This window comes from Catharus ustulatus, chromosome 6, assembly GCF_009819885.2.
Source record: "Catharus ustulatus isolate bCatUst1 chromosome 6, bCatUst1.pri.v2, whole genome shotgun sequence".
Lineage (NCBI taxonomy): Eukaryota > Metazoa > Chordata > Aves > Passeriformes > Turdidae > Catharus > Catharus ustulatus.
The window spans coordinates 7,010,073-7,027,521 of record NC_046226.1 but is presented as its reverse complement, the minus strand read 5'-3'; the positions used below and the strand labels follow the sequence as shown (position 1 = coordinate 7,027,521).

The following is a 17,449-nucleotide window of genomic DNA, read 5'->3' as shown; positions in this document are numbered from 1 at the left end:
GAAAAAGAAAATACATGTGCAGTCAGATTCCTGCATTCTACCTCTTTGTTTAACAAAGGGTCCCTGGGCCAAGGTGAGCTTATGGATTGCTTTGTTGGAGAAGACAAATGTGCTTTTAGACAATCCTGGCCTGAGACAAATTGATGCCACTGCAAATTGTTTTTAATCCAGATGAGGTTTGGCGAGTCAAGAGGTATTTGCTGTGTCACTTGGGGAAAAAAGGCACAGGAAAATGTCACAGGCTCTAAGCAAGGTATAAAAGCAGATGGGCATCTTCCATATGTGAATTAAAGGGAGAGAGAGGCTGCCCAGGGGGAAGCGATTGAGTCACCATTCCTGAAGGTGTTCACAAGAACACAGGCCACCAAGACTAGAGCAGCTGGAAGAGGTTTTCTGGTAATTAAACCACAAGGAAGGATCACCAATCAGCCTCCCTCATGACCTGAGCAGTGCCCATGGGATTGAATGAGACATGAACAACTTGGAGACAGCTCCTTGTGAACTGAGATTCTCTTCAGTATGAGGAGGATGGCCAAAATCTGTCCCTTTAATAAAAGTATTTGGAATAACTTTATTTCACATTAAGATGCAGTGCTGTGTTTAATTCTGTGTCTCTTTTGAATGCTTTGAGTGCTTCAAGAGTGAAAAAAGGTGAGAAATATCCATGTCAGCTGCTGAAATTATTGTTTTGATTTTCATACTGGACTTGTGGTGAATTCTGTGCCTACCCAGGGTGTTTATCCAGTTGAACAAATAAGAATGCACCTGAGTGGGTTGAGAGCCTTGTTTCTGCCTTCTCCCTCCTTTTCAGAGCTCTGGGAGGCACAGGACAAGCTGTGAATTTTTGTGGGACCTCCTTCAAGTCATGCTGGAAGTGTCAGGGCTGTCCCAGTTCCACTGTCCTGGTGTTTTCACAGGGCTCTGAAGGGCAGAGGCACCTGCAGGTGGTTTTAATGTGACAGCAACTCTGATGAATTGAGATCTCTCTCAAACACCTCTAATATCTCCTTGCAGGGGTTTGCTTGAAAATACTTTGGGAACTCTGAAACAGCAGCTTCAGTTTAAGAACTCTTGGTGAAATGGGAAGGTTCCAGAAGAGGCCAAAGGAGATGGGTTGTACAGGATCCAGCAAGTTTCCTCTAAGTTGTGAGTGCTTTAGGAATGACAGCAGACTATTAGCAAAGGCAGGTCTGTCAGGAAAGGCTTTGACACCAGCTGCATTAAGGGGACATTGTCAAATAAGTTCCAGGGATGGTTTCTGACCTTTATGGCTCTCCTTAACAGCACTCCTCTTAAGGTGAAATTGGGATCTGATTTCCAGCTCATCTCTCAGTGAGTACACCCATCTCCCTTCACCTGGCAGTCCTCTATCGATTTTCTTTCCTTATTACTAATGGTGCTTGAAAATAACTTCAAGTTTATATCTGTGGCCTTATGCCTGCATTTGCTCTATGTCTGGTGTTGTGGTTTTTCTGAAAATAAGCTTTACTGCCTGTTCACACACCATCTGTTGCCTTTAAAAAAGGCATTAGGTATGACTTGCCAGATAGTCAATGACTCTCCTTACATCTGCCTACAATCCCTTTCTAAAGCCCCTTGGCCTGTGCTGTCCCTGCCTCCCCAAAAAAATAGTGTAAGAGGGCAGATCCCTGAGAAATTGCCACACTTCATGGGCAGCTGTGTGTACATAACCTAACACAGGAATAATGTTTATGGGACCTGCATTAAACATGGCTTTTCAAAATACATTTATTTTCGCTGGAAGAAAAATTAAAATAAATGGAGTGCAGAGGCCATTTCTCAGTGGATTGTGACCATTCTTCCTCTCTTGCAGCTCCCAGAATTCAAATTTTGGGCAAAATTAGTTTGAAAAACTTGAAATTTTACTGCCTCACAAGCTTGACATGCTCCATTTTGTAAGTGCAAAGAAACCCCTGCTTAGCCTTAACATTTTCTGTATGTATATTAGCATTTTTCTATCTGCTTCCTTTATGCAAGGACTTGGTCAGGATGCTGCAGTTTCACACATTAGGACAGCAGCATTTTAGTTTCTCCATCACCATATGTTTTGGAGTTAATTCCCCTCAAACCACTGCAGTTACATTAATGCTACAACTTCCCACGTGATTTTTGATTTTACTGCTGATCCTGTGCTATTTCATTAGGATTAACAATCACCCCTGGTACTCAGTGGCATGCAAAAAACCAATTTGATTATTTGTGGCTTTCCCTGATGAATACCAGGGCTCTCCATTTCACTTTTCCAGTGTGCTTGTTACATTAGGATGAGCTCAGCTGTCACTCTGGATTTTCTATTTCCTCCATTTCCACATTTTTGAAGCCCTAAGAAAACCAGGCAGCTCCAACCTGAGCACTTGCATTGTGCTTCAGCTAAACCAGATCTTTTCTTCTTCCACCAGAGACTCGTACATCACTCTCCAGCAAACTACATGAGCTGAAACATTCCTCTTAATTAATTTCCACTGATGTAAAAGGCAGCACAGTGCAGATATAATTTCCCTGAAATTTGTTAAAGGCTTTTTAAAAATGTTGTTATTTCAGTGGACCTCTAGTCATGTTTTAAGCCTAAATATTAATTTATTTAATCTATGCCTAGTTGTCTTCATATTCTTCTAGTATATTTTTACACATCACAGTTCAGCTGATAGCAGTGTCCTGCTGAGGTGCACACTCACTGCTCTGCCTGGGGATGGACACAAACTCTGGCATGGCATGGACCCCTGCACCTCACTGAGCTGGGCTTTAGCAGCCAGGCCATCTGAATAAATGCCTGGGACATAATAAAACCAAACAGAAAACGTGCACAAAATATCACCAGCAATGAGGAGAACTTGTCTGTCTCAGGTATGGCACAGCTGTGTTTTCATCCATGTTTGTGTGCAAGGGGAAAATGATGGTGAGTGGAAGGCACTGGGTAAAAAAACCCCAAAGCATTTGTCTTGAGTCTGGTGGCTTTTGAGAGGGAACTGTTGATTTCTACTCAGAAATGTTTTGGGGTGTCAGAGCTGGTTTCTGTAGCTGTCCATGGTAAACTGGGGCTTGGAATTAGATGATCTTTGAGGCCCCTTCCAACCCAAACCATTCTAGAACTGTATGAAGATGAATTTGTGCTGAAGGAGGAGCTCAGCTCCACCAGCCTGGTCCTGATGCAGAACTGGGCCCTGCACCAAGCTTGGTCCTTGGTGCTGTGCAGGCACCCATCTCTCTGGGCAGCTCCAGGACTGCAGCTCCCTGCTTTGCCTGGTGGCAGGGGTGTTCTCAGGCAGGACACTGTGCTTCCCAAGAGGACAGGGCTGCTGGGAGGGGGGCAGAGGGGAGCAGGGGCTGTGCCCCAGGGCTGGAGGATGCTCTGCTGTCACCTGCTCCCTCCTGGCACTTCTGGACACGCTGGTTTTTGAAAGGAGTTACATCCTCCAGTCTGTGTGTGCTGCTGCTGTGGTTTCCTGCTTGGGGAATGAAATCCATGACAAGGCACTCTTGTGACACTGCCAGAGGCAGCTGCAGGTGACAAGAGCCCCTTGGAGCTCACCTGGGAGAGTCTGTGCTGCTGTGATGTGCAAAGCTGCAGGATCCCCAGAGAGGCTTCAGTGAAAAGGCACAAATTCCCCAGCAGCAAGGGGACACCACAGGAGCTTCCCTTCCCTGTGGGCTGGATTTCCCCCTCCATGCTGTTGGCTGCAGCCCATCACCTGGACAAGTCCACTCCTGAGGACAGCAGCCAGGCTGCAGCTGGAACAGCAATGAAGTGAAGATGGGAAATGGGAGCAGGGAGAGAAGAAATGAATGGGAGGAGGGAGGCTACAATAAGCCAACAAGTTCACAACTCCACTTTGATGAGGTTTTTTACAGGAATGCTTCATAAGAAAAGGATAATTTTAAGGCAATTGGATCACCTCAAAGCACTTAAAGTCAGTATGACCTTTGGCTATATATTTTTTTTTTCTATTCTTGGCTGTTGGGTGAGATGTAGAAATCCAGCTGATCTATAAGGTAAATTCTCAGTTGCCATGGCAATGTGTCTCGTTCTTGTTCTCAGTTGGAAGAGGGATTGTTTCACGCTGCTATTTCATGTCTAGGGCAATATTCTTTGGTGGCAGAATTTCTTTGTTTCAGTACATTAATGCTACAACTCTGTACTTCCTTTCTCAGCTTACAGAAACATGGCTCAGCCTGAATGTTCCTCTGTAAATGTACAGTTATTTGCATTTTTTTTTTTTAGTTGTAAGAACATTCCTGAAGTCTGGAGGTAAATGTTGATCCATTTTGATAGCTTGGGTACAGCAACATTCTGATGCTGTGCAGTTTCACCATTAGGTAAAACCAAACTGGAATCACTCCACCTTTGTTTCCATGTGGCTTGAACAAACTGAAATATCTCCTGAACTAGCAAGTCTTATAAAAGAAAAGCAAATTTTAAGTACATCCTACCTATAGTGTATATCTTACATATTAGATTTCTACAGATCTCCATGAGCTTTCAGTCAATTCAGATTCAATTCCTAAGGACTGCAAATTCCTAATTTTAAACGATTCTTACTTAAGGCCACAAAAGAAGTTTCTCCTGTTTCTTTTGCCATCTTTAGCTCTTTGTTTTGTCACAAGCCACCCTCACCTTATTCCTAAGGTGGGGAGCCAAGCAGGCATCCTGGTTTCTGTTGGTGCAGTCTGCAGCAGTGGGAACAGGCTGCAAAGCAGCTCTGGAGGGTTAGGAAAGCACAGAGACAGGAGTTGGCCAAGGGTGATACAGCTTGGAGGTTTCACAGAACGGAGAGCTCCTGTATTTGGGTAGGAAGGACCCTTTTCTGCTCGTGTTCCCCTTTTCAGTTTCGTGTGACCTTCTTTGCCTTTCCAACCTGCTTGGTGTCACTGAACTCAGCTGGCTCCAATTCCCAGGGGACGTCACACGAGGGTGCAGCATCTGTGGCACTTTGCACAGCGCTTCTTCTTCTTCTTGGGGTGGAAAATGGTCATGATTGCCTCGTCAAAGACAGTCTTAAGGCCCTTCTGTGTGAGTGCTGAGCACTCCAGATAGCACTGGGCTCCAATCTGAAAGAGAAGAGGGAAAATGAGTGAGTATCCACTCTTGGAAGAGACAGTGATGCTGTTCCAGCATCTTTCCACATTTAGAAAGGGGTCAGACTATTTCTCTGTTTTGTATCTGGCTGCCTGTGGGAGGAAGGGACAAGCTCATGGGGTCATCCTGAGCAGGAGAGCAGGAATCAGCATCACCACGAGTATCAGCATCACCATGAGTATCTCACCACATGGGGGGACTGGGCTGCAGGAATTCCCTCCAGAGAGAGGGGCTGCACCCATGTTTGAGTGCTGGACCAGGAAATTGGCCTCCTGTCTGTGCAGCTGGGAAGGCTGCAGGGAAATGCTGGGCAGTAGCTGAGTCCTTCACACACTTGGCTCTTCTCCCCTGAAATGTCACTGCCCTGCCTCCTCCACTCCCAGGGAGCTGCTACCTGGGGAGGGCTTCCAGCTGGTACCTGGGAATAGGAAGCAGCATTTTGAGACAGGAGTTTCCTGGGTATGCTGGCACGACACAAACACCCACAGAGCCCTGGGAAAGCAGTCTCAGCTCATTCAGCAACCTTGTGGCTTATTCAGCTTGTTCTGCTCATGGATGCTCTGATTCTGAGGGTCAGGGACAATAATAGCACCTGCAGCATATAAGGGGACAAGGCCAGGATCCAGAATCCTGCATCCCAGGGCTTGGGGAGTGCTTCTAACCCCCTGCCTTTCCAGAAACTTTGGGAGCACCTTCTGTGCTGCCTGAAGTGCAATGGATGTGGGAATCCAGCTGTCTGTGCTTTTGTAAGGGATAGGGAGGAGTTTGACAGGAGGTGGTTTGACTGCAGAGAGGGGTTTGCCAAATGCATCTCCTGGCAGAACCCTGAGCAAGAAGCACCTGACTTAGATAAAACAGGCAGGAAAATCTGTTTTGATGCCCATTTACCACCTGCTTCCTGGTGTTCCTCAGTGCTTTTCTTACAGCTTGGTCACAGCACCTGCCAGAGATCAGAAGTGTTTGGACAGTTCTCTCTGACACATGGTGTGATTTTTGGGGTTGCCTTGTTCATGACCAGGAGCTGGAACTCATTGACCCTTTTGGTTCCCTTCCCACTGAGGATATTCTATGTTTGAGCTGATGTTGCAGCAGAAATTCAAACTCAGGGTCACAATGTGTGCCTGGTCCAGCCTGTTTGCATAGAGGCTTTAATCTCTGTTCTGGGACCAGTGGACCTTGGAGGAGCCTTGAATGAAAGAAGCCCAGTGGGAAGCTGTGATCAGGCAGCTTCAGGAGCCATCAGGAGAAGCTGTTACCTCCTTTGCCAGCTTCACTCCGTGCTCATAGGTGAGTGGTTTCTCCTTCATGTAAAGCAGCCGCGCCAAAGTTTTGGGATCATCCCGGAGGTCAATCTAGTGGGAAATACACAAAATCTCTGCTGTAATTCGTGATATTCATGGTTTTACAAACCCACATCAGGGCATCTGTTTCACTCCTCAACTCAGGTGATACTTCAGAAATGAATTGCACATTTGCTTACTTTTTTTTTTTTTTTTTTTTTTTTTTTTTTTTTTTTTTTTAAATTACCATGAATTAGTTCTCCTTTGCAGGTTGCTGGGACTCAGCTCAGGGGGTGTGGTAAAGGAAGGAACCCCACTGGTAGGGAAGCTGCTGCAACCCTGCACAGCATCACCCAAACCCACCCTGACAGACACAGCTCAGTCTGAGTTGAAACAAAATCCTTTGTTTCCATGTAAAACATCAAAGTGAAGTATTCTGGCATTTCAAACCTGTCCATTTTCGGACTGTGTGATCCAAAGGATACTACTTTCATTTTTAAATGTTTTAGATTATTCCAGTGTAGAAAACAAAGCCAGTGTTTGAATTATTTGCCTTTCTTGTGGCATTAAGATTTTGGTTTTGACCAGAATTTGATCTGTTTCTCTAATTTGACTTAGGTTACTGTCCAGTGCTCTGACATTTTCCAGGTGGTTGAATCCCTACCCTCACAGTCTCTATCCTCTCTATCTTGGTTACAAATCCATATTTATTTATTTGATTGACAGATTAATAGATTTTAGGGTCAAAATAAAGGGGTTTGATCATTCAGTCTGACAAGCATGTATGTAACACAGCCAGGATGGTGAGTCACCAGTTGTAATGTTGATGTAAAAGGATGAGGGGACGCCACTTCCTTCCCATGTCATTTGGCTAATTACTCCCATTCTTAAAACTTAGTTTGAAATTTATCTTCAGCTTCTAGCCACAAACTTTGATTTTTTTTCCCCTCATTAGAGACATGTACAAAATCCTTTATTCCTATAGGTATTAATGACTCGTTGCCACATTAATATTTGAATAAAAAGATGGGATGAGCTTTGCCAGTCTGGACACCTGCATGTCGGCTTCCATTCCCAGTCCCTAAGTTTTCATCTAATGGGAAGATCTGACTGAATTTCCCATGGGTTAGATAGAAAACCTTCCCAGGTGCTCAGGAGAAGCTTTACCTGTGTTCCTATGAGGACATAAGGCACGTTGGGCATGCAGACCTTCAGCTCGGGCACCCACTCCTCCTGCACGTTGTGGTAGGAGGCAGGATTCACCACGGAGAAGCAGATGAGGAACACATCTGTGTTGGGGTAGGACAGGGGTCTCAGCTGGTTGTAGTCCTCCTGCCAGGGGAGAGCAGAGTGTCACAGGAGGGGATGATGCAAGTTGGGTTTGAGGGGGGGTCAACACTGGCCAGAGTAATTCACACTTCTGAGCTCCAGGTGGCTGCTGGGGAGAGGGGAACCACCCCTCACAGTGATTTACCAAAATGTGAGTATTGGTCTAACACCATACTCAACTGTGATGGACAAAAGACTCTCTAACAATTTAAAGTTACTGTCCCGGTTTAAAGGGACAGTATTACCAGGAAAAGGGAATTCAGGAACTCGCAGGCACAAAAAAGGTATAGGTTGGGAATAACAGTTCTTTACTGAAATATTTATAAGACAAACAAAAACAGCATCAGCTATACGAAAGAAAAAAAAACAGTGACAGAACAGAACGGAATTCAGTCCCAGTCCCTTTTTCAGTCACCGATGGCTCTCCGATGGACCAGGGCGGGCGGCTTCTTAGTCGCGACTGCTGCAGGGGCAGGGGAGGGGGCGAGGTAGCTTCACCACCCCAGGTGGAAGAAAAGGGTGAGGAAGGAGCTCTGCTCACCGTGAGCGTCCCAGTTCCCAGTTGTTCAGAGGAAACAGCAAGCTTTAGCAGTCCAAATCCAAGAAGCCTGATCCCAACAGGAGAAACGGAACCTCTCTCCTCGAGTTCGGCCGGCGAGCTGTGTAGTTCTCCTACCCCCAGTGTCCTCTTACTTGCGGAACACAAAAGCAGGACTCCACCTTTCCCTAATGGGCCATCATTGCTTCAGCAGTCCTTTATCTCCAGCTCTTAACGGCTAATAGGAGAGCCATCCCGGCTAGCTTAACATAATAATGGAAAAAATTTCTAAACCTCGCCAACCCACAACAGTTACAAAGGGTATGTTTATTCAGCGCTGGGCAGCAGCGTGGGGTAGCCCCCTGATACACACTGCAAAATTACAGGTGGTCACAGAGTCTATTTATTGACAAAAGGTTCAAACAAATACGTATTCATGATACCAGCCCCTCCCATCCCCTGCTTCCTATGGCAATTAGCTTGAATATCTATTAAGCAGCGTGGTTGGCTTCTTGAATTAAGTCTGGGGTCGTTTTTGTGGGGGGGGTCATAAGATGAGGAAGTAAGGCGAGTCTTCCTCGCTCTGACCTTTTCTATCAATGACAGTACAAATGGCTTTTGGGGCAACTCCAGTTTTGCAAAGAATGAGTTTCTGGTTGCAATTGTTTGTGTTCTTTGGACCTAACTACTAGTTTCATCCTTTCCCATTGCAAGCACAGCTGAGCAAACATAAATTGACAGGCAATCAATTATAGAAGTTTCAGGTAACTATCTCAAGCCCAGTTTCTTCTAACTTTTAACTAAAATCCTAATTTCTTTAAGATTAGTGTTTCAAGAGGAGAAGGGTGCTGGTTTATCACAAAAAAGAGCTGAAAGATGCCCCATCTCTGCAAGTGTTCAAAGCCACGTTGGATGGGGCTGTGAGCAGCCTGGTCTAGTGAAAGGTGTCCCTATCCCTGGTGGGGAGTGTGTGTGTGTCTGTGGAATTAGATAATTTTGAAGGTTTCTTCCCCCTCAGTCATCCTGTGATTGTGTGAATAAATTTGTTTGTGTTCAGTGTGGAGGTGTTGGTGCAGAAGGTGGTGCTGAGCATGGTGCACAGCGCTGTGCCAGTCAGCAGAGACACCTCCTGAAAGCAGAAAGCAGATCAAACCCAGCCTGCAGGACCTGGGCACTCACTGTGGGGGATTCAGTGTTTCCACAGGCATGGGGGGTGGAAGGAGAGATGTTTTCTCCATGGGCTAGTGGTGAAGAGGGCGAATTTTCAAACCCTTGAATCACAGCTGTGAGATGTCATGAGCTGGCTTTGGTAGCTGAGTTTCAAGGAAGAATTTAGGTCTGTTTTCAGGCTCGAGAAGCTGAGAGCAAGCAGAGGTTTTGCAAGCCATGTGAAAGGGATAGCCTGGCTCTTTCTGACTGTGGGAGCATTTGTAGCTGTCTGGTGGGTACTGTTCAATGAAACCTGCTAGAAAACTTCAGAGCAACGAAACAGATGCTTTTCAGAGGGGGTCCATCTGTTCCAAAGGCTTTTTTAGGGGGTCCAGAACTAAAAAAGGGGAAAGGAGCACAAAGTTGGAGTGTGGGAAGCAATAATACATGCTGCTGTCAAGCCTGACTGCAATGTAGATCTGCAGTTTATAGTTTTTGCATTTTGGACAAGTCTCAGATCTCTGCAGTCTGGTCACCTTTGGTTAGAACTGTGTGAAAATTCAGCTGGTATGTATTTGCTCTGCAGATACAGACTAGTTAATAAAAGGAAATAAGGCTAGTAAAAGGGGAAAAAAGGACACCTGGGTGCTGTTTCTCAGACTTGAGAACATTTATTTTAGGCAGGGAAAACCCATTAAGGGCAGGAGCAATGGAAGCTGCTGCCTGTCCTGCAGGAGAAAGTGATGCAGGACTGTACCTGTGTCAGAACAGATGATGTTTTAGATGTTTTACTTCTGCCTTGCTTTGATTGTGTCAACAAATGGGTGGACTTAATTGTGAATAGAGACTGGTAAATCACCTTTCTGGAGTCTCTTTTCCCCTGACTGTACAGTAATAAATTGACACAGACTACTTCTGTGTCAACACCAGTTTCCAAAACATACAAATGAATTACTCAAAAACTGTTTGCACCAGCTCTTTCTAAAAAAATCTCCAAAACTTTAATTATTTATTCTGAAAGGAAGCAGGAGCCCAAATTTAACTTTAAACAAGCATCCTAAAACACAAACAAAATGTTTTGTTTTGTCTAACTGGATGTTATTGTTCCAAGCCCACTCTGACAGGAAGAGTAAATTCTCATTTACCACCTCCAGCTCTCACAGCCACAGCATTTGGGGTAAAACCAGAGTATTTTTCAACTGACATAATTATGTCTTTCCAGTGGCATAGAAAGAGTGGGTCTGAAGAAGGATTTACAGAGGAGGTGTTTGGATATATCACCTCCCAAGAAAATGGATTCTCTGCATTAAAGGAAGAAGGAAAAACTCCTCAGAGGTGTTTGTGGGTACAGTACTGATGCAGTTCAGGAAGGAGCAAAGTCAGTGACAGCAGATTTATCCAAGGCTCTGGAGATGTCAGTCAGCTCCCAGCAGAAGTTAATAGAGACAAAGTGGATGCCAAGGTGATGGGTCAGAGGAGAAATTGCATTGTAGAGAGAATTTTATGTGGATGCTGTGGGTTAGGAAAGCCTGGCCTGACTATGGGACATTATTTAACCCAGAACACCAAACCTGAGACTGATTGTGGCACAGCCACCACGGGTTGGTACTGGGTGCTTGGCAAAGATCCTGTTTGTGTTTTTGGTTCAGCTGCTGCAGGTCAGGCTCCTGAAGCAGCCACGTGGTGGCAGCAAGCCTCAAGGAATCCTCATCGAGGCGTTTTGGGAAGAAATTGGCTAAATACAGCCAGCTCCAATATGCCAGACATGCATATTTAGAGGGGCTGGGACTCACTGTACCATTGAAACTACAGATTAAAGCCATGAGAGCTCTGCCTGGCTGTGACATGCATTTAATTTGATTTTCCTTGTTCCTTCTGAACCCCTAGAAAATCCTTTTTCAGGAAGAGCATTCCTGATTTGAGCTATTAGCACATTATAGTTGTAAGCAGGGACAGCCATGCATCTCACAGCAGAGGTCTCACCTCCCACCAGGGCACATGGGATTTTTCACAGACAGGTTAAAACACAAATATCATGGATAAGAGTCGATCTGGGCTCCTGTGCATGTGCAGGATCCTTCAGATCACACCAGACAAGGACCTCTTCCCTGCACCTGCTCTCCAGGAGAAGGCTATAAAACCTTGCAATGGATCTTTAGAAAAGACAGCCCTGCAGGGTCACTTCTCATTCAGGGATGGTTGAAGTCAAGCAAATAAATAATAGAAAGAAGGGACTGGAGATTTGCATGGGTATGGGGCATATCCAGAGGATCTGCAGTGAGTGACAGTCATGTTTGGGAAGGAACATGAGTCCTTGTGGACCTGGGCTGTGGCTGATCAATAATTTAACTTTAATTATTTAGTTTCCCAGCTTGTGCTTGCATTGGGCTGCCTGCTATTTAGGGAGCTTGAGGCTTCCCTGTTAAGATTTCCTGGCCACTGCTTTGGCCTGGAAATGTCAGTGCCAGACCTGGCCCTGCTGTGTTATTTGCCAAGATCAGCTGGTGCTGCTCCCTTCTCTCCATCTTGGCCATCAGCTCAGCAGCGTTTGGGCCTCAAAATGCAGCAAAACTGGCTTTTGTTTGTTTGGTTTTTTTTGTTCTGTTTTGATGTTGTTGCTGTGCTGATCTCTTGCACACTCTGCTAAAGCATTTTGCACCTGAGTCCAGCCTGGCAAAAAGACCAGAGTTTTTTCCTCCTAGGACTGTTTGTGCCAGGGATACAGAAAGCCAGATACCTCGTCTGGGGTCTGTGCCAGCTCTCCCTTCACACTGACAGAGGGTCCTGCAGCAGGAGTACATTTTCCAATTGTTATTTCATTAGCATATGTTTTATAGCATCGCAGTGTCAAGGGCTATTTCTGACGATGACTTCACACCCATGCCTTTGGAAAGCCACACAGCACAAGGAGAAGGAGGGAGGAAACAACCCAGATATCTGTTGTTATAACTGGAGCATGTGGGAAGCATCATCCCTCCTGCCTCCATGGGCACAATCTGGTCATCAAGGGCTGATTCAGGCTCTGAGCTCTGGCTAGATGGCCCCACCAGAGGAGTCTGGAAGGGACATGAGCTTGGTGAGCTAGAGAAAGGGTTTGGAGGCAGGTGGAGAACTGTCTAGTTTGAAGCAGGAGATGGCAAAATGATGTGGAGGAATGGATGGAGGGGTGAGGCTTGTCAAAGAGACAGCTGAGTGCTCCTTCTGGCTCAGGAGGACAAATGAGAGGAGGTGTTGCTGCAGAAATGGGTGGCAGGTGGAACTGTCAGCCCTACAAAACAAGTAGGAATATTAAGGCATGGGGTGAAAACTGCCTGGGAACTGAATATAACTCCAGTCTGGCTTTGTAAAGGCTTGCAGGGCTGATGGATCCTGACACAGGCTCGGAGCTCTGAGTTTGTGAGCACAGAAAAAAAGATTGAACAGGCTTTGGACATGGGGCAAGGACTTGGGTTGTATTTTGGGATTGGCTTTTGGGTCATCTGCACCATGTGGAGAGGAAAGATGTGTGGTCTGCAAGGGCCACCAAACCAGCTACAACTGGTGCTGCCTACAGAAACATGATAAGGATAAAATTAAAGAAAGTGAAACGCAAAGCATCAAAGCCCCAGCTCTGCTGAGTGCAGGTTTTTCTGGAAGTGACAGTCTGTTCTGGTGTGGGTTTTTTGATCTCTCTGCTGCAAAGTATATTCTGCAAGAAGTAGCCTTTTGCAGACAGGAGGGTCTCCTTCTGCACTCTTTGTGCCTTTCATAGCAGTCAGTCATGGCCAAAAGTGGTGCAGCCAAGAAGAGCTCCTGGTGAAAGCAAAGCTCTGCATCCAGGGCTGCTGGAACCCAGAGACAGTGAAGCAAGTTCCCAAATCTGCTTTTCCTCCTGCTGGCTTCAGTGTCAGCTCTGACTGGAGGAGCTGCTGGATGTGGGTTACAACATTCCCAGCCTGTGAGGAACCTGGAACCTGCTCCCTCCACTCTCAGCAGATGATTTTTTGCAAGGTTTCTGTGCAGACTACGTCCCTTTCTTTATTTTGTCACTCACTGGCACTTGGAGTCAGGAGAGGGAAATCTCACCACAAAAATTTGTCCCTCTTGTACTTTCTTCTGCCCTTCTGCTGGCAGAGCAAAGCAGTGAGAAATAATTTCTCCTCCTCTCCAGGGGGTGAAATTATTCTGCAAGCTTTGAGTGCAATCTCACCATATCAGGGTGTGGACAGTGGAAACAGCAGAAGCATTCTAAATGTAAGTGAGCATGGGGTAACTTTCTTGTAAGGGACACCTGGGACAAGAATGTTGGGATGTTGGGATGGATGCAAATTTGGCTGGGTTAACACTTAAAAAGTCAACAGCTGATGACTGATAGACTGGTGCTGAATTATACCAGTTTTCTGATCTTGAAAATGGGAATTATTCCCTGTATCTTCAATGCCACCATGTGGTAAAGGTAAGAAAACACTGACTACACAAAACATTGTATTTGCAGGAGGTGGATGTATGGAGATTGCACAGCCCCATCAGGCTTTGACTTTTTGATTAGACCAAACATAGTCTAAGGGGTGAGTGCATTTGTATGTATTTTACTGCTGAAACAGAATGAAAACAAAAGGGAGAAGGTCAGTAATTCAACCATTACAGCTCAAAACTGATGGTTATTATTTGTGGAACACCCCCCAACAAACTCCACAAACATTACAAACAACAAACCATGGGAAAGGAAAATGATGAAAGTTTTGCAGTCCTTTACCTGCCCTGCAGTGTCATAAAGCCCCAGCAAGTGTTGTTGTCCTCCCACAGTCACGGTTACTGGAAGAGAGAAACAAGAAATGTTGTTTATGCACAAGCCAGTGACCTCATTTTGATGTGTTTTAATCCCAAAATGCCAATTAGCATGTGAACTGCATCAGGCATCCTGAACCAAGCACATCTATTCAACCCAAACAGCAAAAGCAAACCCTTTATGCCAAGATGTTATTTCTGTACAGAGAGCCCAGGGTGCTGAGCTGCACACACTGCTGCCACCAGGGTCCCAGGGACAGGGGGACATTTGCCTGTCTCTGCAGCCACCAACTGAACATCCTGGACTTGAAAACACAAGATTCCTGCCTCCCCACCATGGGCAGAGGGGTGGGTTGGTCATGCATCATTGGAGGGGTTTTTTATAATTTTATTTCTTTTTTATTATTTTATTTCTTCCAGGCTGTGAAATGATGAAGCATTCAGCAGTGGCTGGTGTTTGGTGGGTCTCACTGGAACTGTCCTGCCCTGTGCTCTCACAGGTGAAGTGGCAGAGTTTTGTACCTGGGGCTATGTGGTGCATGATTTGAAGGACAGGAAGGAAGGGGAGCTTGAATATTTTCAGGGATGTTGACCACATTCTGTTGCAAATGAAGGAAATTAAGGAAAGCATGGCTTAGTTTGTTGATCACATCCAGCATATTTAATCCTTTAGCAGAAATCACACTGAACTTCATTTTGAGCCCATTGACAAGCTTTGACATTGGCAAAAATGTTTTCTCATTGCCTTTGCATGAACCCCATTATTAGCTGATTCCTGTAACCAGTGTTATTTTGTGTAAAGGACATGATCTGGCTTAATGACATTTAGTTAACCAGTTAATCTGCTTAAATCATTACTACTCAGCTGGAAAGAAAGGAGGGCAGTCCAGTTCCACCCATTAGTCAACAGGAAGCCTTCAAACATTTTTCAGGAAGGTTGCCTAAAATAATCATATTGTTGCTGCATATGGACTATTAATTTTTTTTTAAACATCAGGACAAGTGGCTGAACATAGGAATGAGCATAAAGCTTTGTCAGGAATGGGGAAAGAGGCTCAGACTGGTGCCCATCAGGTGATCACAACTTGCAATTAATGAAGAGGGCTGGGAATGAGTAAATGAGTAATAGAGCAAGGAAAAAAAAAAGGACTTGAAAGCATCATGGAGTATCTTGTTGATTTTTTTTTTTGTGATAAAATTTATAGTAGAAAAGCAGCCACAAATTTATGGAATTTAATAGCTTGTGCACTGGGGAACAATGTCCTGTTTGAAATGTCTTGGACTGAAAAGTCTCTGCCAGTGTGACTGGACAGGCTGACTATTCAGCAGCTTTATTTGCTTGCAAAGAGACACAGCAGTGCTGCCAGCACATAAACAGAGCAAACCTGACATCCTGGAGGTACAAGGGCTCCGTGAGGACCAGACTTGCTGATGAGAGCAGGATGGGCTGCACTCACCCTCTGCTGGGGCTGGAACAGGAGGTGGGGAAGGGGAGGGAGCTCCCTCTCCTCATCTCAGAGGTAGCTCTGCACTGCACAGCTCCCAGGGGAACTGATGGACACTGGGCATGGATGCCCAAGGCTGGAAGAGCTTGGGGAAGAAGGACAAGAGTGGGGAGATGGGCACCAACACAGACAGGAGACAGCCCAGATACCCCATCCTCTTCCTTCAACCTGATTTGATTAAAATAATTTGAAATAATCCTCCCTGACACCGTGGTTTTCAACTTGTTGAGGTGTAGGGAATCCCAGAATGTCCCAGCAGAGGCAGAACTGTGTAAGTTACTGGCACCACTCCTGCTTTTCTTAGCTGCCTTCTCAGAAGCACTGGGCTTACAGGTGGTCAGCACAGCTCACCAAAGGCAGTGGGAAATGTGCTTTTTCCCCAGTTTCAACCTTGGCAAGCCTCCAATCCTCTCTTGTGCCAAGAAATGCAGGAGCCAGACCTGCTCTGCAGATTTTACTCTGCTCAAGGCCCAGCTGTGGGAAGATGTGCCCTTCAGCTGAAGGCAGCTTTCCAGCTGCAATGCACAGCTGGCTGAGGTGGTGTTTAGGTGGTTTCTAGGACAGCAGTTGCACTGTCAGTCCTTGGTGGAATTTGCATGGAGCCTGCAGAGCTCCTGCAGAGCAGGATGCTCTTAGGCCAGCTGTGAGGCACATGGAGGTGCAGGTGCTGATGTTTCTGAGGAATATGAAGAGACATGTGCCACACATCAGTGCTGACAGGGTTATCCAGCCCTGCCTCTGCTGCCTCACCCTGAGCACAGGCAAACTGGGTTGGCTCCTGCTTGCAAAGACCAGCTCACATCTCCAGTGCTTAAAAAACTTAAATTTACTCTGCTGTAAAGCTTTGCTGGCCCATCTCTTTGTTGGTGGCATCTGACTGAGAGCTGCACTGACAAAAAGCCCTGGTGCAGATACAAATTGCTGCTGTGTCCCAGTAATTGATATGGTTTGGAGATAAGCTGTTTGGACAGAGCATCAGTCTGCCTCAAGTGGGCCACACTTTGCCAGAAAGATGTAACTCCTAGACTCTTATCTGTGCTTTGTGGTCCATGAAGTCACTGTGGATGTTTTGCAGCAGGTCTGTGCAGCCACACACTGAGCAGTGATTGATGGTTTGTGCTGCTCAGTTTGGCTCTTGGTCAGCACTGGGAAATGCTGAGGGGGAATAAAGAGATTGGTGTTGTCCTACCATTACTCTTCCCCCACACAAGGGATAAGAATTGCAAGGGGTCTTGGAAAAATACATCCTGAGTCTACCCAGCTTGCCTATCACATTTTAATTCTCCTTCTAGCATCTTGTCCCTTATGGGTCCTGCTGTGAATTTCTGCATGGCACCGTCCTATATCTTTAATTTTTCTCTCTTTCTTTCTCTTCTTCTTACTTTCTCCCCCTCTTTTTCCCCCCTCCCCTGCTTTTTTTTTTTTTTTTTTGCCCATCAAGCTTTATATTTTCTTTTTTTGTCCATTGTTCTAACCTGTCTCATCATCAGAGGATATTCTTCCTGCCCACATCACCTCTGAATTTTCAGCTACCACCCCAGCAGAACTGCCTTGTTGGCTAAACCTCGAGTATTGTATTTGGATTTCTGGCTCCGAATGCAGTGGGGACCAAATGGCTCACACTGGCAAATGATCCCTGGCTCTTGAAGCAGTGATGTCCAGATTAATGTATTGGTGCTAAAATTTCCACCACACTTTCAAGCAGGCAAAACAGATGTGAAAATAAATGGCTTTTTCCTGTGAAAACTTTATGGTGTTTTTACACCATGGGTTTATCAGTCTGCCT

At 45.7% G+C, this 17,449-nt stretch overlaps 1 protein-coding gene across 1 annotated transcript in view; it reads right to left on the bottom strand.

Moving 5' to 3' along the window:
* Positions 1–2,275: 2,275 nt before the first annotated feature.
* RHOJ (ras homolog family member J) overlaps positions 2,276–17,449 on the bottom strand; it is a 57,086-nt gene continuing 41,912 nt past the window's right edge. The window contains exons 2-5 of the mRNA XM_033063030.1: positions 14,127–14,185; positions 7,543–7,707; positions 6,352–6,447; positions 2,276–5,067 (exon numbers count right to left, since the gene is read on the bottom strand). Coding sequence (XP_032918921.1) covers positions 4,921–5,067; positions 6,352–6,447; positions 7,543–7,707; positions 14,127–14,185 — 467 coding nt within the window. The 3' untranslated portion in view covers positions 2,276–4,920. The remainder of the gene's footprint in view (positions 5,068–6,351; positions 6,448–7,542; positions 7,708–14,126; positions 14,186–17,449) is intronic.